We start from the raw sequence: 26,426 nt of genomic DNA on the forward strand, positions 1-26,426 counted from the left end.
AAATTGATGTACATGTATACAAGTAAAAGTGATTTAATCTAAAGCAACAAGGAGCAATAATTTTCAGTGATCTATATATATATATATTTTTTTTTTTTTTGCTGTGATCACAAATTCATGTATCTGATTATACATGGTGAATTCACCTGCCTCTCCTACCATGTACCTGTACATTTAGTAATGAATATTCATTAATGTTCAGGAAGATGTAGGTGAAAATCCTTAAACTCGCTGCGACAACCACGATGTGTCAGTCATGCAAGTCACCATGACTCATGAGACATGAGGCAACATATGAAATGTTGCTTGCGCACTCTCAAAGGAGTGAGACTGCTCGGGAACTCCTTGGGATAAGGTGATAATCAAACGAACTTGACCAGGAAATAGCTGCAACTTCTCCAGGTGGTCTTTCAAGTTGCAGCAATTGCTTTCATGACATACCATCAGTCTCAAGCAAGTCACACCACAGTGGTGTTATGTCAGTGATGTCAAGATTCTGAACTTGATCTCTCAATGACACCGTTCTCATCACGCTTTCTAAAACTAGTTTACTGGAAACCGGTTCAGGAAACCAGTTTAGAAGATCGCTTTGGGCCGTTCCCACTTGATCACATGAAATTTGTTTTCAAAATCACTTCACAAAGAACAAGTGTAAGGTCACAAGCTATAGCAAGAATTCCTTGTTGATCTAGTGACTTGCAAATTTATGGGGTCAAATTTTAAAATGTATTACAGGGTGCTACATAACTTTTTTGAAGCACTTGCCCAGTCGGGCAAGGAAATTTTCAAATAGTTTGAAAATACTTGCCCGAATATAGATTTCACTTGCCCGAAAAAATCCTTCAAAACAAAGTTTTATTGCTTCAACACAAGTTATAGCCTTATAGTTTTACATACCATACATGTACAATTGACGGCTTTAAAAATACATTTTTCAACATGACTATGATGACTACTGATGTACCTTGTAGTTGTATTTCTTTTTTTTAATGATTTTTATCTTGAACATCATGACAAAATAAATATGCTTTTAATTAATTTCCTAATCTCATATATTTTCAATATATTTTGGAGGGGACTAGGACACACAATAAAAAAAGGGGAAATCACTGAAAATAACCGGAGAAAAAAAATTAAGAGAGGGGGAGAGAATGAAAGAAAAAAAGGTAAGAAGAAAGACAGAAAGGACGAAGAAATAAAGGAAGGAAGAAATAAAAAAAAAGAAATAAAGAGAGAGAGAGAATGGCTGCGGGGAAGAGAAAGATGGAAAGATAGAAAGAAAGGAAGAAAGAAGGGAAAGGAGGATGGAAAGAAAAAAGAAAGAAAGAAAAAATATATTTAAAAAATGAGAGGAATGAATAAAAGGAAAACAAGAAAAAAAACAGGTAAACAGAAAGGAAGGAAAAGGGAAAGAAAGAAGACGAGAGAAAGGAAAGAAAGAAGGAAGAAATGAAGAAAGAAAAGGTATACGGATAGATAGAAGGAAGGAAAGAAAAGAAAAGAAAGATACAACAAAAGACAGAAAGAAATGAAGGAAGGAATGAAGGAAAGAGATGAAGGAAGGCAGAAAGAAAAAATAAGGAAGAAAAGAAAGGATGGATGGAAAAAAAAAATCAGAAAGAGAGAAGGAAAGAAAGGAAGAAAGAAAGAAAGAAAGAAAGAAGGAAAGAAAAAAAATAGAAAAAACTTGAGGGGAAGAGAAAGGAAGGAAAGAGAGGAACGAATAAAAAAAGAAAAAGAAAGGAAGAAAAGAGAAAAAGAAAAGGTAAAGGATTGATGGAAGGAAGGAAAAGAGAAAGAAAGAAAATGAGAGAAAGGAAAGAAGGAAAATAGGAAGAAAAAAGGTAGAAGGATAGATGGAAGGAAGGAAAAAAAAGAAAAGAAAGATACAACGAAAGACAGAAAGAAATGAAGGAAGGAATGAAGGAAAGAGATGAATTAGGAAGGCAGAAAGAAAAAATAAGGAAGAAAAGAAAGGATGGATGGAAAAAAGAATGATCAAAAGAACGAAAGACAGAAATAAAGAAAAACAGAAAGAAAGAAGGAAAGAAAGGAAGGAGAAAGAAAGAATGAAAGACAAAAAGGAATTAAGGAAAGAAAGAATGAAAGGGATGAAGTAAGGAAGAAAAAAAGACAGGAAGATAAGGTAAAGAATGGATGGACGGAAGGAAGACAGTAAGAAAGAATGAAAGGAAGGGGAAAAAGAAGGAAGGATTAAAGAAAGAGGTAAACAAAGGTTGGATGGAAGGAAGAAAGAAAAAAAGATAGAAAGAAAGAATGACAAAAAGAAAGACAGCTATAGTAACAGAAAAAATGAACAAAAGAAGGAAGGAAATTTAAAGAAATAAAGAGAGATTCAAAAGAAGGAAAGATAGGCAGAAAGAAAGAAAATAGAGAGAAAGAAAGCTCAAACTATCCAGTCATAAATAAAGAAGAAAATTTATCAATTTCCTTGGCTAAAAAAAAGTTACGAAAGAAACCACGTTTATCAACATACACACAAATGCATATGTGGGACTGTCAAGCAATGTATTTCAGTGTGTGCGATACAGACGATCATTCGAAACCCGTTCTTTTTTAAACATAACAGAAGTGAAAATTTCTCCTTTTACTGCTTACAAATGACAGAGCTACCCCAATGTTTAGGAAATATGGACATTACAAGAATTTTCATTGGAAAGAAATGTGAATTTTGACAGTTCTGTGGGAGATTTCTTCCAGAGCAAACTTCGCTCGTGCAGCACCGTACTCCTTAGAAACTTAACTACATGCATGGCTGCGTGGACTAGGCGCTAGCTAGCTAGGTATGCTAGACTGCCATTGATTCTGTGTGTGTGTGTGTGTACTCTGAGCTGTGTGTTTATTGCAGAAAATGGCGCAAAGTTTGCAATTCGAATTAAAAATTTTTTTGAAAGAAGAAATTAATGATATTGCTTTTTTTTGGTCTCTTTTTCTTTTCTATATTTTGATGGTGAAATATGGGGAATCGTTCTAAAATATAATTTCCATAGGAGAATTTTGCTTGCCCGATTCAGGCAAGCAGTTTTTGTCTTTGCTTCAAAACACTTGCCCGACTCTAACTTTTACTTGCCCCGGGCAATCGGGCAAGCGCTTATGTCGCACCCTGGTATTATGTAGTAGGTGTAATACATGTTGTTTGTACTACATGTACATGGTAGTTGTATTTGTCTTCCGGTATACTCGTTACTGCAATCATTTTTTGTTAGAGTTTGTTTGTTTTTACAATTCATTCTTCTGTGGACCATTGTGTCATGTGCATTTGAATAGATGAACAACAGGTAATGGTGGGTGTCTCAACTGTGAATGACCTCTGCTTTTGATTCTTCTAATTGACTGCGTTGGGCTGGTCTTCATCAGACCGAGTTTGCTCCATTTGAGATTCAAGTCTGGCTACATCAGCCCAAGTAGGGGATCCTCCAGAGATTCTCATTTGAACAGAGGTTGTGATCTTGAGCTACTCATATGAATGCAACTTCTGATTTCAATTAGTACTAATTTCAATCTTTAGATAATATAGAGGAGATTAGATTCTAGCCTAATGCATAAATGTAGGTATTCTCGTAACTCTGTCATCATCCATCATTGGAATCCCTTGATTTGATTGGCTATTGAGTAAATATTGTTACCACTGGATAACAGAGTTACCACACTAGGTATAATGTAACAGAGTCCAGATCAGATGTAATTCCATTTTAATACTTAAACTTGGGCTAATCTAGACAGGCCTTTTGTGACAATAACTGCATTCCTTGCATGCAAGGATAGTAATTAGATTTCAATTGTGTGCAGATATTACTATTATTTGACTCTGTCTGCCCCTGTATTCAAGATGGATCCTACAATGTACATCCGCCCTGTTGGAAAACTTTATGAATTCAAGTCATTGGTAACTGTTTCTCTTCTATTTTTAAATTCATCCCCTTCACAGGTCAGCAGTCGACTATCACTATCCGCCGTTATTGACTTTGGCCGTTCATTGACTGGTTACAATTCAGAGTTTTACCAAGATGGCTGGTGAGTGTTGTAAATGTGTAGGATCTGTAGGTGTATATCACTATGTATGCAGGTAATAATCTTATACCCCTTTCATACTGCCCTCTTCATTTTTCACCGGCGAACTTCGCCGGCGAACTTCTCCGCCTCGCATTCCTCACTTCCCCGGCGAAGAAAAAACTGTACCTTTCGCACTGACATTTCTTCCCTGGCGAAAGTCAACGGGCGATTGCAGAACAAACGAAAGAAAATTGTAAACATTACTTCTTACCTATTACAAAAAGGTATCAAAAAAATTAATTACAACATATTTTGGAAGTATTTTGATAAAAACAAACAATATCACCTTGTTTTTATATCTTAGCGCATTTTATACATGTAAAAAGTGCTTTTTAATAAATATTGTTAGTAAAAAAAAAAAAATGTTCGAGGGTATCTACTTGGCCATAGCATTCAGCTGAGCTTGCAACTATCGCGCGCGGAATCTCGGTGCAGGGGACTTCGAGAGAGAAAAAAAATTGACCTCTGACGTCATTAAAGAGGAGAAGTTCTCCGGTTTGCTTTCATACTGGCCTTTTCACCGGCGAACTTCGCCGGTGAAACAGTTTGGCTGGCGAAGTTCTCCACCTCTAGAGGTGGAGAAGTTCACCGGCGAACTTCACCGGTGAAGTTCTCCTGTGTACCTTTCATACTGGACACTTTCCCCTTCGCTGGCGAACTTCGCCGGTGAAGTTCGCCGGTGAAAGGCGCAATATGAAAGGGGTATTAAATGCATGTATGTGTGTTGTTTTTTTTGGGGGGGTAATTTCTGCTTTATTGTTACATTGTCTTCACTAGTAAACCATGTGCAGTCATGCTGTCCAATGCTGCAGTCACATTTCCCTTATGGTGTCTGCATGGTGAGTTGAAAATCAGCCGTTTGGATTTCTATATATGGGCAGGTCCAAGCTATTTGACTTGTGACGTTTGGGACATGATTTAGAGACTTTAAAGTTGTATAAACATAAAAAATAAATGCACAACAGAGAATCTTTTATGGATTTTGAAAGGCCAGTTGTGCCCTCTTTATTCAGTAAAAAAATTAGTGATCTACAATTCCATTATAAACGATGTCATATTTTGATTAATATGCACTGTGACGTACGGGACCAGAAAAAACTGATTTAAAAAAAAGTTTGTCATTAAAACTCTGTGAATTGGAATAAGCTGGAAATCTCTCATTATCATGTTTTCATCTTGTATCTTTATTAAGTTTCATTAGCCATGAATGAAATGATGGAACTCATTGTTGTTATTATGTAATAGCTTAAAATATAAACATCTGCGCTGTGACGTACGGGACATTTTTCCATGTGTAAAACGAATGGGCAAAGTAAAATTTCATCAAAATTTATGAATAACTTGATGTAAACCAAAGTATTAAAAGTTTTACATGGATTATTATGATTGGTATATATTTCTATTATAATACATGATGAAACAAAACATAACAAACACTTTATGACCTTATAATTATGAAAGATTTAATTAATAACATAAAGACGTATGTTAACAATTATGTTAATATATGCACCTTTGTTATTTATTACAAATCTTAACTTTATTATCAGCCTAATACCAATATTCAACCACTGACATAATATAATTTATCTAAATTTACTTTATCTTTGCTTCTAATTGAAAAATAACCCTAATTAGAATTACATAGAAATCCTATGTATAAAGTATGGTGTGTCCCGTACGTCACACATTTGTCCCGTACGTCACAAAGCTTTATTAGCTGATATAATTAAACTTAAAATTGATTCAGTAAAATTCACTTCAATTTTTGGATGTATAGTAATACAAATAAGAACTCTCCAAAGTGTGAAGAAAACTGTTCAACTTTTCCTTAATTAGAATCTAAAAAAAAACCTATGCTAAATTGTGACGTACGGGACACTACCCATTGGACACCAGATAATTAACTTAATTATCAAAATCATTTTTTCTCTCAAATGTTTGCATTAACATAGCACTACAAGTCCCCACAGAAATATTTGCAAAATATAATTTGCATTGTCTGCAGATAAAAAAAATGTGATATCCCGTACGTCAGGCTGATTAATGATTTCTTGGAATCGTGACCTTGGCATTCATTAACTCTACGTTTTCAGAAGAAAAAAAATACAGGGCAAAAAAATTCAGAGTATAAGCTTTAAAATGACATACAATATGTTAGATTTAGGCAAAGATTTAATTTTGGCTTCAGAGGGGACAATAGCTTGGACCTGCCTACATATATATGACTATAACATGGAAGCTGGTACAAAAATATAAAAAAGGCTGTTTTTGACTCGCCGTACAGCCATCGTAAGCAGAATGTGACTGCGCATATAAATACATTATGCATGTAAAGTTTAATACCTAGTCCATTTTCAGAAAAATCATAACTAGTGTTAAACACTACATGTAGGTTGATAATGGGTGGGGAAGGATAAAGATATCGATTGCTTTGAATTTGCATGAAAGGAATATGAATTTTGTCAAGTATTGGCTGATATTACAGCTCTGTAATATTCTGATATTTTTCTTTTTGAAGTTTAGCATAACACAGCTACTGAATCTGTTTGAGTTTAAATTTTCATTCTTGCACACCATTTTTACACTGTTAAAATAAAGTGCACTCTATTATTATACATACATGTACACCTAGTCATTGTTATTATCGTGTGTGAGGAATGATTTTACTTCTTAAATTCAATACCAGTTTAGGCAGTTGGGGAAATATATTGATCAACAAAGTAAGTCCTATGTCAAAGCCTGCTATATATGTATACAAAAGATATTTTGTTAGCATTTTGAAATGCATAGCAAACGATCAATTGATACAATAAGAATTAGAGCTGTTAGCTACATGTACATGTAGGCCCAAAAATATTTTAATAGTAATACAAGCACCTACATGTAATTAGAAATTACCATAAAGACAGCATTGAAATTAATTGGTAGATCCATGGGCATTACTAATAAAAACTTACTGATGAAAAGTGAAATAACATTAAATAACATTCGAGCAATGGTACTTGCATTGTAACTATGTATGTTTATTTTTATTCTCATATTCATGATGTGTGCTGAAGATGAAAGTTGTCATACATTGTACAGCCGTGATTATGGTTTGTTGGTAGACAACAAAAATGTAGCTGTATTACTGTAGAGCTCTGCAATAATTACTTAATTTTACTTTATGCCGATATGAAAGCTTTCTCCCCCTAAAAAAGTTCTTGCTCATTTTCTTGCATTTTGAAGAATTTCTTTTTAAATCTGTATGTGCATGCTCCTATTACTGCATGTTAGCAACTGCACATATTTAAATGCATTGCTCCAAATTCGTCTCTAGATTTGGGAAATTAATAAAGAATTTTTTTTCTTCCTCTCCATCCTACACCACCTCCTCATTGGCAGCATAACAGGAAGTATAAAATTAGCTGCATGTATATGTCTGTGTAGATCATAGATGTAGTACTGACTGTTATCCAGATTATGATCTAGATCATGTTCACTTAAAATATTATTCACTGACACACTTTAGTAATTCCCGCAATATGACATTTATCACGTTTTCAGAAATTGAATCAACATGCAGTTGGAATTAGGGTCTATAGATGATACTAACATACTGCAGTCAGTGTACACATATCACACACAACATTTTTGTTGTTATTGTTGTTGCATTGGTTAGTAAACTCAAGAATGAAAATGGTCTTTATTATTAAACATGACCTTGAACCTTTGATTTGAGAGGTTTCTTTTTTAAAAGAATTTCTTTGATTTATTCTTTGTGCGGTATTGAATTATTTACATGTACAGTGTGTTTTGTATCATTCTCTTATTTTGTGAAATTGTCACTGGAAAGGATGTGAATTTTCAAGTATAAATGTGTGCTGATGCAAAAAAAAATTGTATAAATCAAAATTATAATTACATGAGATGTAAGGCTTAACAAAGGTTAAACATTAAATAAAAATGAATTTGAATGAAAATGAATGGAAAATCAGTTTATTTTGTACTGAGAAAATGCCAAAACTTGGTTTCTACATTAACTCACTTGATAGAGCAATGAGATAAACAGCTTATCTTGACAAATTAAAGTGTACATGAAACTAATGTGTACATAGCTTTAGAATAGAATAGAAACGAAATTATGCTCATCATTAGTTTTGGTTTATTTCACAAAGTTATTTCAGATCATGAATTTGAATTATAATCACTTCACAACCGGTACATTTTTAATTTTACTTGTTTTTTACTGTTACCACATTAAGAAGAATATCCCTCATGAATTTAATGATAAAGCTAAGCTTTTTTCAAATAAACTTCAATATTATGAATAAACAATAAATACCAGTAATATTGTAGCTATAGGATTATCTTTCTCTATATTTTTGTTGCTATTGTGCATTTGTTAATTGTTAATCATATGTAGTCATATTGAAATTAGCTCAAAATCCTGCATATAACAGCATCTTTTTATTTACAAAAAAAAACCGATAGCATGCTTGCTTTGAGTATTAAAAATGAGAATCATACCTAAAAGGTTTGGAATAAAAAAAAGAAAATTGCTTGTGCATGCATGAAATGAAATTTCCAAAATTCATTTACAGGCAACCATAACCTGTATGTGCAGTAACCGCTGATCTCTCCCTTATCTGGATGGGAACAATAACGCTGATTGGCCCATTCCGTGTTGAAGCACCGGAAGTTGGTACCTTCGCACGCCGAGTTCCCCCCAAAAAGCCAAAATCGAAGTAGAGTCTGGTTCACGGCAATAGTGTCAATTCTTAATTATACTTACCAGATCAACTCTTATTACAGCACTTTTCAATGTGAATTTATACCTGATCAACATAAATTTTGGGGGGTCTGTCCCCCAACCTAAAATTTAGGGTGGAAAGGACCCCCCCCCCCCCCCGCTGCCTATACTATGAACAAACTGGGGAGAGGATAATTGAAGAGGGTCGATCGATGTGACGGAGGGAGAGAGAGAGAGAGACACTCTTAGAGGGCGAGTCCACCTCATGGAAAAGATTATTTGAATAGAGAGAAAAACCACACAATATGCTGAAAATCTAATCAAAATCAGAAGTAAAATATGAAAGTTATGATATTTTAAAGTTTTACTTAAGCGATGAATTTTTCGGTGTTATGCTTGTTTGATTTTTTTTTGGGGTGGATTTAAATAAAAGGGGGTTTCAAGCCCAGTGTTATAAGCCTGCATAACCTAGAAAGTCCTCGCCCTATCCCTAAGATGTTATTTGGCAAACCTTCAAAATACCCCTAGACAAGTCAAGGATTTCATCCATTCTTCCTTAGGTGAGAAAAACACCAACCGCTTCAAAATTATGTTTCCGAAATGTACTGGGAAAGTACCATGGTTTCAAGAATATTGCGAATTCTGGCACCTTAAATATATGAAGTTTTGTATGAAAAGCAATGAGAGCTTCAGTGTGCAGACAGCTACATGTAGCGCTACATGTAGCGTATCGCTCACAATGCACATGCTAGTGGAGCGATCGCGTTCCTTTTGGGGGAACTGGTATGGCGGACAATAGAACTCGCGGGCTTCAAACAAAGGACCCTCCCCGCATATCCAGTTAGTGGAGAGATCAGTGGCAGTAACCTACGGTGATGCATGTGTAGTCTTATTTCCTGGTTGTCTATTGTTTTGTCTAAAGTTCTGAATTTTCCTCTTCCTTTTTTTAGCTAAACCAATAAAGAAAGAAGCTATGGAATCAGAATATTTTCATTGGATGATACAAATAGATTAGCGATAGCTAAACCAATAAAGAAAGAAGCTATGGAATCAGAATATTTTCATTGGATGATACAAATAGATTTATGAGAAAACAAGGGTAAAAGAAAATATGATACATTTTTTTTAATCAAGATTTTGCTGAGGTTTATAAAGGCCTGTTCCTACAGAAGCAATCACAATATTTTGGGTTTGCATGAAATCAGTCTTAAAATAATGCAAAATAGACCTACTGTTAAGTAAATGAAAAGTTTACAAGTTTTGACTCTCTGGTTTCTGGATGTTTTATAATATGAAATACATTTTAATGTAGAAGTCCACCTGTTTGGAAGTTCTTTCACCTCTTCTCTTTCTAACCGACACTTTCTTGGGGGTCAGCAAGGCTCACTCTTGGCAACTCATTTATTTATACTCACTGCAGGTGCACCACCACCACTGCCTACATCAAGGCCCAAAGGAGCTTATGTACCTCCCCCTGTACCATCCAATCGTCCTAAAGTTGCCTATGTGCACCCTCTCCCTCCCTCCACACCAGAGCCCAATCGAGGGGACGTTAGCATGAAACCTGGCCAACAATCTGGCGTGATAAACATGGACCAAAATGACGGAACCCCAAGTAGCTTAGGACAGCAATTGCAGGCAGCGCTTCATGGTAGGATGATGAATAACTTAAATAACATCTCCAGCAAACCAAACCAGACTAATAACGCAAGTAAGGTGGAAGCACAGAGGCCGATCCCATCTCAGAGACCAGAGATTGCACATAGACCGGCATTGGTACCAGCGCCGAATGCCACTCCCAAAAATAGACCTTTGAGCTATAGCTCCTTTGGGGACCTGTTTGGCGGTAGCACTAACAAACAGCAGCCACAGCAGCAGCCCGCATCATTTTCAAACCAAACCCCTCATACATCATCATCAACATCATCATCATCTTCCGCATTTAATCAGTTAAGTGGCTTGTTTGGTTCCTCATCCTCATCTTCACCATCCACAGAGGGAAATGTATCCTTGACAGCTACGTCGGAGCAGAAGAATGCTGCTGCTCATTTCTCTTGGAATGTTGCTAAGGATGCCTCAAAGAATGTTAGTACCAAAGACGTCTTCAGTGTTGGGGGTCTCTTTGCATCTGCCTACAACAAAAAGGGCAATGTGAATGCTAGCCAGGAACAGCAAGCAGCTCTTGGACGCATCTCAGGTCAAGTCGGTCAGAGCGCTGTCAATAATGTCACAGCGAAGGAGTTGGGACACGCAGCTGACTTTGCAACCACAAATGTAAAGAACAATATGGCAGGGACTGCAGAACCGAGCAATCAGCAACAATCCTCAATGGATCTTCTCGCTCAAATGATGGGGAGCAAAGGAGGAGGGCTACCGCCTTCGGCCAGATCCAGACCAAAGCCGTTGCAGCAGAATACCCCTGCTCAACCAAATTTCATGTCAGGTCTCCCTCCCCCTCCTTCTCCCACCCCGCGTCAGAAGGTAGCGCCTCAGGCCCAGAGGGTAGCCCCTCAACCCCAGAGGGTCGTGCCCCAGCCCCAATCAACCCACTTAGTCCCTCCAAGAGCAGCGCCAAGGGCACCACCTTCCAAGACAAAGCCTCAAGGAGGAAGCTCGCTGATTGACTTTGATCCTTTGGAATCGGTCAAGTCTGGGCCACCAGGTTTACCCAAGTCCAAGGCTCAGGGTGGAGTTGGAGGTAGGATCAAACCCACCATTATCAGACCGAATGCGGGTAACAGTAGATCTTCATCACCGGCAGTAGATCAGCAAGAGAAGAAGAAGAGCAAGCCCCCTCCAAGGGTAAGATCACAATCCATGTTAGTTTTATGGGGTGTTGCAAGAAACTTGCAATCAATTGTGCACAGGACAATTTTAGGTCTTAAACTCAATCACAAGTCTTGATTGCAAATTTGCAGTTGATTTCTGTCTGGTTCTTGCAGTAAAATTGATCTGCTTTTAATAGTTAAAAATTAGTTTGTCACTTGTGAATTTGCAACTGAAATTTGTAATCGATTGCAAACATTTTCTTGCAACACTCTCTTTTAATAGTTTAAATGATTTTGATGGAGCACGAAACTCAAAGTCAGCATAATAACATTACATGAGAAGTAGATTGCAATTAGCTGGCTCAGCCTATTGTACTTTGGTGGGGCTAGTTATACCACACCCATTCAGTCATACCAGGGGTGAAAAAGAGAAGAACGACAGAGGGCGCAGATCAGGCGGTAACAAAGTTGATGTGCACATACCGTTTATTCTTGACAATAAACAGAAACTGAAACCCCCTAGTTTATTAATTACCCAGGATAAAGTTCCATGTGCGTCTCCTGGTCGGCTGCGCCCATGGCCAGCAGCCTGTTATGGTAAAAGCCTCAGCGGCTGATGAATAATTAACTGCAAACAAACATCAGAATATGAAACTATGTAGCTTTCCAGCTTCCCAAAACTACGAGTCTTGACGACTTCGTTTAATGTTGTGCATGGGATAAGGTTGCTACCCAGCTACAAAAGCTTGCCTGATATAGCTCTGCATTAAAATTCATGACGTCATATATGTATGAATAATTTACCTATATGTATGAGTGTATGTTTATATTGTTTGATATTTTTTCGACAACAATAAAACAATATAAGATTATGATAGAAAAAGGGAAGGACTACATTTTTTCTTCGTGGAATGATACCAGACCCATGTGACCAAAAAACTAAGATGGTTTTGCGGTCTGTGACGTAATTACACCACACCCGAAATGGTTGTATGGTGATACAAAAGTGACAAATCAAATAGTAAACTTAAAGAAATTAGTTTGGTCACGACAGTACCATTGAATTGAAATACAAACATTCCTTTGCTTGTTTCTGCCAAAAAGGGATCTTGAAGGACACTAAAATTAATTTCTATTGATCAAGGAAATTTAATTCTACTCAGGCTGATGGAGAGACCTGGGCCCTGTAACACAAAGTTTTAATAGCAATGATCGAAGGACATTTTTCTACGATTGATTCCATTGACTACAATGTACAATCAATCAAGCGTACAATTAATCACAAACCTTTGTGTTACGGGACCCAGGGGAGTGATTTCATGAAGCATCTTGTCAATGATTTTCAGTGACTAATTATTTTCTGAGCCAATCAGATGCAAGGATTTCAGTAGCTTATAACAATAGTTTGTGAAGAGTCACTGACTTTTTGTTTCATGAAGTGCTCCCCTGTCAATGGGTAAACACATGTCTTGAATTTCAGCATTGGGTATTAACGGAAAGATGATAAAGGTAGCTGTAACTTTTTTAAAATAAAAGATCTTGATATTTTTTTGCTATCAAGTGTATTAAATAAACAACTCATACCGGTATGTTAGTCTTTAATTTTTTTTCTTTCAAAAAATCAAACAAACAATATTTTTGTTTTAAATGATACCAGTGTACTTTCACCAATAACAATGGCTTATCCAGGGTTGTAAAGATTTGGTTTGATTAATGAGAACTTGAAAATGAACAAGTACTTTTATACCTGGCCCCATTTTTACAGAAACTTAATAACTAATCTGTGGCTTATGTACATGTAGGAGTTGATGATAACCAGACTTATTTAAGTCTTATGAATATGGGCAATTTCTTTTTGCGCAGAATTGAAACAACCAAAGATGGTGAACTTTCCCTTTCTAAGTAATTTATTAGTTGATAAATGCAGCCTATTTATGTTTTGCATATCATACTTGTAACTGAGCATATGCCTGATTATTATCTTTCCTTTAAATTTCCTTTTGTCTTCCTGTTGCCATTTAAAAGAAATTTACCGCATTGTGCCGTGTGAACTTGCTCCAATACAGGAAGAGATTGTAGTTACATGTACAAAGTAATTCAGTACATGCAAGAATTAAGGTACTCAGGTACAGTCCATGTAGGAAGCTTTGTAAAATCGAACCTTGTTGTATTTTCCTTCACATAATGCAGCCTGTCGGTGGTCCTCCGATGAAGAAGCTGGCTCCGGCGAGACCCAGTGCTGTCCATGGCACCCGGTCTGCCGGGAGTACACCACCCAGACCCAGCGGCCTTCAACCAAAGAGGAAGGCACCTCCTCGACCTGGTAGTCAGAAAGGTAGGACATCCAAAGCTTCATATAGACCTCAGACCAGGGGGGCGTTTCATGAAAGGACTTGTCGGACGTTTTAGCCGACAAGTCCCATTTTATCCGACAGTTACCATAGTAACAGTACCTCTCAGCCAATCAACATCAGAGAAAGATGTCAGATCTGACAACTTGTCGGATGAAAATGTTGATGAAACACTCCCCAGGGCTCCGTAACACAAAGGTTTGCGATGAATTGAAAGAACTGCCCTGATTGGTTCCCGGTCAGTATTTTAAACAGAGTGCGCATGCAACGATGATCTTGATTGGTCATTGGTATTTAGCGATTAATTGCAAACCTTTGTGTTTCGGAGCCTAGAAGTTGAATCTGAAAATGTGCATTACACTGTATAGTATGCGAGGAATAATACTATGTAAAGTACATGTATGAGGTTCTAATATGTGTTCATACTGATTACTATTGATGATGTTCGTACAACATCTATCGTACTATTAATGATGTTCAAATTTTTTTGCAATAATGTAGTTTTTGTTTATCTTATATTGATCTTTACTTTGACCTTGACTTTGACCTTGTTTGTTGTACCTGTAGGTAAAAAGAATGCTCCCAAAGGTCCAGGAAGAGGAGGAGGCGGGGGTGGAGGGGCGGCATCCAAGAAATTACCACCAAGACCCGGACCAGGACATCCTCTTTATACTAAATATATGGTAAGATATCAAAGCATTTATACATTCATTCCTTTGTGCGTTCGTTCGTTTGTTCTTTCATTCATTCATTTATGAATGTACAGGTACATGTATTTATTCATTACACAGTGTTTTTATACATGCATGACACAGTGATGTGATAGAATCATAATTCAGATCAGTGTAACGTTGCAATCGAACTTTTTTAATTGTGATCCTGCAAAAACTTTTTTCAAAACACCCCTCTTCTGTGTTTCGTTCTTGTGATTGGAAACAGGTTTACTCTGATTTTGTGTAAAACACAACCTTGTCGTTCATATCATGATTGTAGGGCAAGAAAGTTACACTGCATGTATGTCTATTATACATGCAAACTTCATGCCATGGGAGTAAAATGAAACTCTTTTCTTTCATGGCGTAAGTCTCAATTTCATGTTTATTGAATTTGCTAATCACTTCTCTTTTGATTAGTTATTTTGCATGTTCTTATTAAGATGATTTAAATGTCATCTTTAGTTTTCACGTAGGGACTGCAATCAAGATTTAGGGGTAAATTTGAATTTGGTCCAGAAGCCTAGTCTTTTATCACAGACTCTTATACCAGCATCAGGAAATCAATGCATTTTGTTTTAATAGGGGGAAAATTCAACATACTGTATACCCAAATGCAAATATACTGGACCCGTGTTTTTGGTGAGATTATTAAAAAGAAAATTATATGACTGAAACTGAGAACTAAATTACAGATTTTTTAAACAAAATGAACTAATGAATCAATAATTACATTTATTAACAAATACATTATCAAAAAGTTTTGAATCAAAGAAAAAACCTCCAGAAACATACTTCAAAGATAATGTATTAAAATATCAAGGTATTTAATATTCCATGATAGTGTGTACAGTAGTTCAAACTTCCAAAGCTTTTTTACTTGTACATTATAGATTTGTTCTTTTGTTTACTTTTTGTGATACAAACCAAGAACTGTATAAGAAATGCGAGGAAAATAAGAATGAGAGAGAACGAACCTTGCAGTAGGAGTTTTATGATTGCACTCTTCCATCTTACCAGTCACTTTCATAAGTATTATAGGACTTTTGCCATGAAGGAAAACCCATATAAACATTGAATATTAAATTGTACACAATCATCAAGAGAGAGAGAAAGAGTGAGGGGGGGCATCTACAGGTGGTTTCAAACCGCCTCGATCAGAAGAATCCGTGTTAAATTACGAGAACTTTTACATGCTCAAAAATACCAAATAATTATTCTCGCATTCAGACCGCCCCGAAACACACTCTTTGGGGAAATTTCTCAAAGTTATGAGCATGCGCAGTACTGTCTGGTAGCAGACAAAGAAGCGGGCGCTTTTAGCGGTACGATCGGGGCGGGAGATCCGTCTGCGGCCGGCCTAGCTCTAGCTTGTACTAACTATACTCGATCGTATGCGCAAATCATTTGTTCCCTTGATCATCTGCAATTGCGCTAGATTTCTCTCCACATTGAAATTAAGGCCTTGGTGGCCTCCTCACTCTAGTGCGATGTCATCTGGTATGAAAATGTAGAATACCGGTAAATATCACCCTTAATTCGTAAAACTATTTTTTAAGAAGAAGAATCAATCGCCTAGTCAAAGTCGAACCCCGAGTCACATCGCATGAGAAGTGTATGTACCGGTATGTTTATTCCTGCATATGCATGCATCCATGCATATCGAACAGCGCGCGCTATGCACCGGAAATTCACTTATCGTGGTGATTGATGGGAAACAAGTTCCTGTAGTTTGCTTTCAGATTGCCAATATACCCACGACCTTGGAAAAATCCCCGCGAAAGTTCTCGTAATTTCGCCAAGTACCTACTATTTAGCGGGTATTTGCTTTCAGGGATATTAGGCGTAGTTTGCTTTCACATAACCAAAATACCTGGTATTTTCTGATCGGGGTAAATTTCCCGATCAGAGAATACCTGGAACTGACAAACTTCGAGGCGGTCTGAAACCACCTTACATGTATATCTGCAGACCTCTAGAAAGATGACAAAACGTAAAGGTCAAGTATACCTGCCACTAATTAAAGCTGTACTTTCCCCCTTTATAGAGAGATTATAATCATTTGGCATCCTTGAACTACATTGTGTATTGTAGCCCTCCTACAGACATGTCTACCTATGATCAGGAAATGATTCAATATTACAATGTAATTATCTGTCATCCTGTTCTAACATTTTTGTCCTTATTTTATAGTTTCTGTGACTAAATAATGATCGTGTACATTGTATACATTTACCATTCTTTTTGTACTTGTACATTGTACATATTGTTGTTAAGAACTGTGTAATTGTAACACAATTGAGTCCATACGTTGTATTAAAGAACGACCCAGGTCTATAATAGTTCATGAGTAAATGAAGAAAAACAAAATGACAAGATGGACTTCTGCATTAGCAACAATATGCCATGTCCCATTTTGGCCTGGAGATTGGTAATTCCTATTCAGTTATGAGCTCAACATACATCCATTAACATACATGTGCACATGTATGCATTAAAAATGATGACATGTGAGGTATCAGTACTTTAAAAAACACTTTATTAGAGTTCACAGTTTTGTTTTGGGGGCTAAAGGAGTATGAACAGACGAACGATAAATTCTTATCAATGTATTTTTGTGAACCATCTTTTTCAGAAATCATTACTTTTATCCTTAAGGCCTACTTCCTTAATGATGTCAAGTTTTGTGAATTCTGTAGAAATTGAATTTGGTTCTTGAGAATGAGAGCAAACTGTAACAAGAAACAGTAGCTTGGTCGCTTGGATGACTAAAATCGAACATCATTTTTTCCCCCTTAAGTCTTTCAACTTTATAATCATACTATCGCATTCAGTCAAACCTGCTTTTAGCAATGCTGTCAATGGTTTAGGTTGAAATTTTCCCTATTGAATTACAGGAACGTGGTCATGAAGTCATAAAGAACACCCTTTTTGTCTCCCTTTTATAGACAGGGTTTCAATACAAGATCTTGTTATAAATTTGTAATTCACATTTGCAGGACTTCAAGTTTCTTGCAACCCCTCCCAAAGGCTCCCATTCATGAAATGTTAGAATTTTTGTCATAATGAATATGCATTCAGTGTTTTAGAAACAGATTGTGCAGAAGTCTGCAGTGAAACAAATTGTGTTTTCTTACCGATACCTTTATCATAACCCCCCCCCCCCCAAAAAAAAACCTGACTTCATGCTTTTAGACTCCATCATGTCACTGATACATGTACATGTACATCTTCTTTTTAGGATTTGTTGCATTTACTTGCATTTGCCATGAATACTTGTGAAACAGAAACAGTTTTCATTCTCATTCATGAAGTGAACATTTAACTTGAGCCAACCAGTATGATATACATTCCATTATTTGTTACATGAATATTTCTGTATGAATACAGTAAGTTTACTGCTTTAGTAGACTCAGTCATCCTTCTTACATTCTGGAGTGGTACAGAAATATTATTCATCTTTATTAAAATAAAAATTATTCCATTATTTTGTATATAAATAAATAAAGAGCTAACCATGTTAAAATATTACATGTAGTTATTCTTCTTTCTATGATCTTTATAAATGGGGTAATGTGGAAGTATTCTCTGTAAGAATAAAAATGATTCCATTATTCGTATATATAAACATTTCTATAAAATACAGACGTTACCACGTTTATATACATTTATACTCAGTCGTTGTTTATCATGTGATCTTTATTTCTTTATTAGGGATGATGTGGAAATCTTAATATGTTTCCATTATTTCTTTATTAACATTTTTGGTTGAATACAGAAGTTACCATGCTTTTGTAGACTACTAGACTCATTGATCCTTCTTCATATGTTTTTTTTCTCTGAAAGAGTGATGCGTATTAACTATTTTTCATCTTTATAAGAATAGAGATGATGCCATTATTTCTCAAATATTAATACTAATTATTTGATACTAATATTTCTATATAAATACAGTGATTATCATTACCAATGTATATTGAAGGTCAGTCATCCTTTTTTTGTCTCACCTGCATAGCAGAGTGAGACTATAGGCGCCGCTTTTCCGACGGCGACGGCGGCGGCGACGGCGGCGGCGGCGTCAACACCAAATCTTAACCTGAGGTTAAGTTTTTGAAATGACAGCATAACTTAGAAAGTATATGGACCTAGTTCATGAAACTTGGCCATAAGGTTAATCAAGTATTACTGAACATCCTGCCTGAGTTTCATGTCACATGACCAAGGTCAAAGGTCATTTAGGGTCAATGAACTTAGACCATGTTGGGGGAATCAACATCAAAATCCTAACCTAAGGTTAAGTTTTTGAAATGTCATCATAACTTAGAAAATATATGGACCTAGTTGATGAAACTTATACATAAGGTTAATCAAGTATCACTGAACATCCTGCATGAGTTTCACATCACATGACCAAGGTCAAAGGTCATTTAGGGTCAATGAACTTTGGCCGAATTGGGGGTATCTGTTGAATTACCATCATAACTTTGAAAGTTTATGGATCTGATTCATGAAACTTGGACATAATAGTAATCAAGTATTACTGAACATCCTGTGCAAGTTTCAGGTCACATGATCAAGGTCAAAGGTCATTTAGGGTCAATGAACTTTGGCCAAATTGGGGTATTTGTTGAATTACAGCCATAAATTTGAAAGTGTGTTGGTCTAGTTAATAAAACTTGGACATAATAGTAATCAAGTATCACTGAACATCCTGTGCGAGTTTCAGGTCACATGATCAAGGTCAAAGGTCATGTAAGGTCAAAGAACTTTGGCCACGTTGGGGGTATTTGTTGAATTGCCATCATATCTCTATAAGTGTATTGGTCTAGTTCATAAAACGTGGAAATAAGAGTAACCAAGTATCACTGAACATCTTGTGCGAGTTATAGTAGTTTTCAAAATCAGCACTGCTGCTATATTGAATCGCGTGATGCAGGTGAGACGGCCAGAGGCATTCCACTTGTCTTTGTTCTTTATCTCTTTAGGGTTGAAATGGAAATGTAAATCATCTGTAAAAGAATATTATGATTCAATTATTTTTCACAAACATTTAATAATAATAATAACAATTGGCATTTATATAGTGCTTTATCAATCTAGGACTGTTCAAAGCGCTTCACAATCATTTCTGTTTGAATACCAAAGTTACCATGCTTTTGTAGACTCACCATTAATTCTTCTTTAAAGGTGTGGTGTATATTAAAAAGGTAATAGAGATGATTCCATTATTATTTCTCACATAAACATTTATGTTTGAATACAGAGGTTAAGATTCCTTTGTAGACTCAGTCATCCTTCTTTGTACAGTCTTTAAAGGGGTGATGTGGGATTATTAAACATCTAAGAATAGTTTGCAAGAGTCTATAATTAGAATGTGGTTAAGTGTGATACTACAGTGTGTATGAGTCACTTATTTTTAGATCAGTTTTTCCCTTGTCTTTCAACACCTGTTAGGGTCTGAAGTTAAATGTTATATTTCCCAGTAGAGGAAGATGTATCCTTGACTTTTATTTTTTCTTGAGCATTGGTCTATTAGGGGAAGAATTACATAGGGGTCTGGGGCGATTTGGCCCCCTAAAATGCTCAAAAGACCACTGAAAAAATAGATAAAGGCCCTGGAAAATTCCCATTTACTGCAACGTTAAAGCTTATCCAATGTTGCAGATTAACATTTGATTTTGTACTCTAATCGTTCAATAATTCTTGTAAATATTGTGGTTTTCTTGATTTTATCAATAAAAAACGAATTATAAAAAAACATGTACATGAAGGCAGTGAAGGCAGTAGGGAATGAGAAATGGCCCCAGAAAAGGAAAAAAATTTGCCTGATATCTGCTTTCTCAATATGAATGTCCATGTTTGATTGACATTGATACTTCTGTTTTGTACCTTAACCATTAATATCCTTTTTCTTATTTTTTGATAAAATGATACAATGAAAAATAATATACATGTATGCACTACATGTATTAAATAAAGATGAATTTGAATAGGATTTAGTCAGGCCTGCATTTAGTGATTTTTAAAATGAGAATTATATTGCAAACAAAAATTCTATATTAAGATTTTGGATCACCAAAATGATGAACGAAACAAACTTTATGCATTTTATTAATAGTCACTTGCACTGTGGGAATGAATGCTTGTACTGTATGATACTAATTACAATGCTCACCACACATTATGTGTAATATCTTTAATGAACTTGATTTTTACTGCAATAATATTGTAGAATGATTTGAAAAACACAACTTCAAACTGAAAATGATTTTGTTTACCTTTTCCACAACAGGGGCTCCCTTTCAAAGATTACAGTTCTCGCAGATTTCAGCTTTCAGAAATATGAAAGAAACATATCGATGGCAATTTGATGAAAATCTATCAATCCATTACAGAGATATGGATTTTAATTTTTTTTGTTTTAATGTCACTTGCTAGTAGCTCCACCATTCATCATGTATGTGATGTTCATGAAATACCATTTTTCAAAAAATTACCTGCACATTCAATATACATGTACCACATATGCAATTTTGTACGTTATTCTATAAGAAATATACACATATTTTCAGTCACTATATGAATATCTCATCATTAAATAATTTTTTTTTATATGTACTTTTCTTCTTTTGTCACCAGGGATCTGAACCCCATGCTATTGCTACATTTGATTATAAAGGAGTTGAGGCCGATGAACTCTCATTCAAGGTATCAAACTTTTTAATAATTTTTTTTCTCCTTCACTGAACTAAAGAAATAGAAATGTTTTAAATTCCTTTTGAGAAATAGACTGATGGCGATTGCCTGAGAAAGTCCTGTCTCCAGCCAGTTTCCATATGATTTATTTAAGACAAAGTGGGTCACTGGAGGCTTGTTATTCCTGCATTTGATTAGAAATACATCTTTCATTTATGATTGATACAGTTCTCATACTATTATCATTTATTGGAGTGACTTGCATGCATCAATTAACTCATTCACTATTCATATTCTTTTTCATGATTCAAATAAATCTGTATTAAGAATGCACTATTTCACAAGAAAAGTTAGGTTATATAGATTTCCATCTTGTGTTATTTTGTTATTTAATTATTTTACAAAATTGAAAGCTATGGATTTAAAAAAATTTCATTTTAGACCGATGACATCATCATTCTCGTCAGGAGGATTGATGCTGATTGGTTGGTTGGTAAATGCAACAACAAGGAAGGAATGTTTCCAGTTCAGTTTGTCAAAATCGTGAAAGATCTCAACGAAACCAAGGAGGTATTATCTTATTTCTAATATTTTATTCTTTTTCCTTTTCTTGATATTGGTGGAAAGGAAAAAAACCAAAACATGAATTGTGATGGATGTATACAGATATGGTTTTAGGTTTTATCATTATTATTATTATTATTCATGGTTTATTTCAAATTGTGTCTCGCAGCCAGTGGCTGAATTGTACACATTTTGTAGGCTTAACATTGAAATCCACAATAAAATGTCACATGAATAATCAGAAACGGAAGAAAAAAAATGTCAGAGAAACAATCATTTTTAATATTTCAAAGTTACGATTGTGAATGAATTTGGCATTGAAACTTAATAAGATAAATTAAATTATTGAAATTTTTACAACTGCATTTTCGAGAGGCTAATAGGCTATGCATATGGTTTTATTTCACTTGGTTTAAATTACAGATAGTCTAATACCACATAGGCTTTATATTAAAAACACAATTTGTGTAATTACTATTTGATCTATGTGTTGTACTTGGTCTGATATCCATTTACATGTCGTCTAATGCCTAGATATCAGCGTTGGAAGTATATGAGGGTGACGAGTGATTTTGCCCTCATAACGGTCCAAATCGCCCCCAAAATTCCCCCAAATGCATGGTTTCGGGTGACCGTTCTTGCTAGAGGAGCCCCAAGATCTATCAGAAACAATATTCAAGATTATTTAGACAATCAATACTCCAAATATGGCAGAATAATGTTTTTTGCTTTTACTGCATAATTGCTTGTTGCCCCTAAAAAGGAGCCCTTGAAATGAAAGAAATGGGCCCCAGCGTAAAAAAAAAAGATAGCCCCTAAAAATAAATGCTATTCCTACCCTACTAGATGTTCTAATTTCCTGTTATTCTTCTTATTTTAATATCCTGTATTTTGTATCCTTTATCAGGATGATTACAATGGCCCCCAGGCTGTGGCCCTGTTTGGGTTCCAAGCATCTGCAGCTGATGAGCTAAGCTTTGACGAGGGTGATACCATCAAACTATTAGGAACCGTCGGCACTGTGTGGTTCAGGGGAGAAGTGAACGGAAAATCTGGTATTTTCCCATCCAATCATGTGGAAGTCATTGTAAGTAATTGATTTTCTTTGCTTCATTTGCCACTCATAGGGAAACTATGAATGACAAGTACAAGCTTGATTTTTAAAGGACAAGTCCACCATAACAATAGTTGATTTGAATAAAAAAAAATTGATCAAAATCGGACGTAAAATAATAAAGTTATGCCATTTTGAAGTTTCGCTTAATTTCACAAAACAGTTATATGCACATCCTGGTCGGTATGCAAATGAGGAGACTGATGATGTCATCTACTCACTATTTCTTTTGTATTTTATTATATGAAATATGATATTTCCTAATTTTCTCCTCATTGTCAAGTGAAACAAAGATTAATTCCTCCCTTAACATTTGGAATTAGCATTGTTTAATACTATATGGTTCAGTCAAGATGGTCCTTACTGTCAAATCTGTAAAAAAATGAAATATTGTATAATTCAAACAATGAAAAACAAAAGAAATAGTGAGTGAAGGACACCATCGATTGTCTAATTTGCATGTCACTGAGTTGTGCATATAACTGTATTGTGAAAAATAAGCAAACATTTAAAATGTCATAACTCTCTTATTTTACATCCGATTTTGATGAAATTTTCATCATAATGCTAGTTTGATTTTTCTCTATTTATTCAAATTAACATTTTTCTGGGGTGGACTTTGACCTTTAAATGATTTTTCTACATGTACAGTGGTACTCAAAAGTTAGTGAACCCAGCCAGAAAATGACCATATTTGAAAGTGTTCAAGTTCTGCCATGTATTAAGTAGAACATTGTAGTGTTGTCTACATTCAACACTTAGCATGAAGGAGTGCATTTTATGGTGAGGTTCACTAACTTTTGAGCACAAATATATATCTTTTTATTTGTGTGTGCAATCTGCATCTTATTGCTGTTGCAATTTTTTTTTCTGTTGTATTGTATCTTGTTATTAGTGCTTGTCATTTCTTATTGAATTTTATATAATAAAATTTATTTTGATATGTCATTGCTTTTCCAATTTATTGATTCTTTAGTAGCGTTGCTTATTTGTTGATTTTATGTGTATTTGTTACTCTGTTTTGTACATTTGTCATTTCAGCTGTTACAAGCTGCGATAATTTGTTTTTAATAAACCTTGAATCTATACTGTATTATATTTTGTGAGAGGGGAATAATCAAACTTAAAGGAGAATGAAACCTTTAAAACAAGATAGCTTGTGTGAAAACAGAAAAATCAAAGAAACAGATCAACGAAAGTTTGAGAAGAATCAGATAAATAATGAAAAAGTTATGAGCATTTGAATATTGCGATCACTAATGCTATGGAGATCCTCAAATTGGCAATGCAATAAAGATGTGTGATGTCACTTTTGAACAACTCTCCCATTACTTTAGTATATATTTCACTTAAATTGCCTCTTTTATCACATCTATCAGTAGATCATGTGTTCTTTCTATAGGAGGGCATGTAATACAGATTTTTAAAGAATACATCATGGATAAAGAGTTTGTATCACCACAAGAAAAAGCAAAAAGAGACATTTTTAGGGTATTTTATAGTCCATCAAAGGGAAAGTTGTTCACATGTGACATCACACATCCTTGTCGCATTGCCAATAGGGAGGATCTCCATAGCATTAGTGATTGCAATATTCAAATGCTCATAACTTTCTCATTATTTGTCCAATTTTTCTCAAACTTTCTTTGTTCTTATTCTTTGATTTTTCTGTTTCGACACAATCCTACTTATTCCAAAGGTTTCATTCCCCTTTAAAGTAAAAACTAGAGACCCCAGTTTCCCATATTCTAAACTGCCAATTAAATGTTCTTTGTTGTTCTAAACATTGAATTCCATGTTTTTCAATGACATGTACAAAGCATATATGATGAAGCAATTGTTTCCATACAGATAAAGATTTGCATACACACACTAAACACTAAAAAGATTGAATGGCAGATTGCTCACTTATGCACAGTTTTGTTTTATTGGGTTTTCGTGTTTGATTTTCATGAAGTTTACAGTATCTATCATTATTCATTTTTTTTTACCTGGAAAATTGGGTTCCCTGCGAAATTCTTTGAATACTGTGCTTTTTTCTGTTTCCGTAGTGCGAAAATTTGGGAACTGTACTGGAACTTAATTATTAAAAATATCTTTAACCCTACTTTTTTTTTAAATTCTAGATACCTCTACCAGATGGTTCACCATCCATGGATAGTATCAGGTGAATATTCAGATCCTAAAAATCAAAACAACATATTCCACAGTGACAGAGGCCCGTATTCAGAAGTCAGGTTTAACTTAGACCACGGTCTAAATCTGTGCTGAAATTATGGGAAGCCAAAAGTGTCAAAAATTTTATTAAGGTGTATGTTTCTTGTGTTTACTCTGCTCTTTCCTGATTCATCGATGGTGAAGACAATCATCTATTTATACTTTCTAGACAATTATGAATGATTTGAGAGCCAAATGAGCTGAAATATGATATCTCTACTGTTAGTGATTTATGCAACAATTGGCTATCCATACTTGAAGAATCACAACTTTAAACCTGAGTTTAAGTTAAACCCGACTTCAGAATACGGGCCTCTGAGTCCAGTTTGAGACCAAAACCACTTGTATAGTTCTTGAATCATTACCCAGAATGCAATATTTTGATCATGTACAGGTTTTGTATATTTTGAATCAGCACAAAATTTTACCCCATTCTATCCAAACTTTAGTGCCCCTCCCCTGAGCGTAATCTGACCAATAGTTATGCATCTTATACTGCAAACAACTGGGAATAATTTTGAAATGCTCCCCGGTCGGAAAAATTGGTTCCACTTAGCCAATTATTAGACCTGTAAACAGGAGGTTGACTTAGACAGACTTAAAGATAAATTCCAGTTGTGGGGACGATCTCAAAATGACTTTTTACAGAATTTAATATAATGATCACCAAAGTGTCTGTTTGTATGAATAAAAAATATGTGCCAAAGGATTCTGGAAGAAATTGTGTAATTGCTGAGAAATAAACAAAATAAGCGCGGATTCTGTCACTTCCGTCGGGTCTTTATTCCAGCAATAATAATACACTGTCCCACGTGTGCCTATCCGTGTTGGCGATCTTCAGTGTGATCGTTTTTGTCTCACCTGCATAGCAGAGTGAGACTATAGGCGCCGCTTTTCCGACGGCGACGGCGGCGGCGGCGTCAACACCAAATCTTAACCTGAGGTTAAGTTTTTGAAATGACAGCATAACTTAGAAAGTATATGGACCTAGTTCATGAAACTTGGCCATAAGGTTAATCAAGTATTACTGAACATCCTGCCTGAGTTTCATGTCACATGACCAAGGTCAAAGGTCATTTAGGGTCAATGAACTTAGACCATGTTGGGGGAATCAACATCAAAATCTTAACCTAAGGTTAAGTTTTTGAAATGTCATCATAACTTAGAAAATATATGGACCTAGTTCATGAAACT

General features: G+C 35.4%; 1 protein-coding gene across 1 annotated transcript in view; it reads left to right on the forward strand.

Moving 5' to 3' along the window:
* The first annotated feature begins 3,831 nt into the window (after positions 1 to 3,831).
* The window catches only part of LOC129260937 (SH3 domain-containing protein 19-like), a 32,417-nt gene continuing 9,822 nt past the window's right edge, over positions 3,832 to 26,426 (forward strand). Inside the window, exons 1-8 of the mRNA XM_054898946.2 lie at positions 3,832 to 4,035; positions 10,230 to 11,611; positions 13,768 to 13,912; positions 14,496 to 14,611; positions 21,281 to 21,349; positions 21,779 to 21,907; positions 22,809 to 22,988; positions 25,142 to 25,182. Coding sequence (XP_054754921.2) covers positions 4,029 to 4,035; positions 10,230 to 11,611; positions 13,768 to 13,912; positions 14,496 to 14,611; positions 21,281 to 21,349; positions 21,779 to 21,907; positions 22,809 to 22,988; positions 25,142 to 25,182 — 2,069 coding nt within the window. The 5' untranslated portion in view covers positions 3,832 to 4,028. The remainder of the gene's footprint in view (positions 4,036 to 10,229; positions 11,612 to 13,767; positions 13,913 to 14,495; positions 14,612 to 21,280; positions 21,350 to 21,778; positions 21,908 to 22,808; positions 22,989 to 25,141; positions 25,183 to 26,426) is intronic.

The sequence above is a fragment of the Lytechinus pictus genome, unplaced genomic scaffold (assembly GCF_037042905.1).
Source record: "Lytechinus pictus isolate F3 Inbred unplaced genomic scaffold, Lp3.0 scaffold_19, whole genome shotgun sequence".
Classification (NCBI taxonomy): Eukaryota; Metazoa; Echinodermata; class Echinoidea; order Temnopleuroida; family Toxopneustidae; genus Lytechinus; species Lytechinus pictus.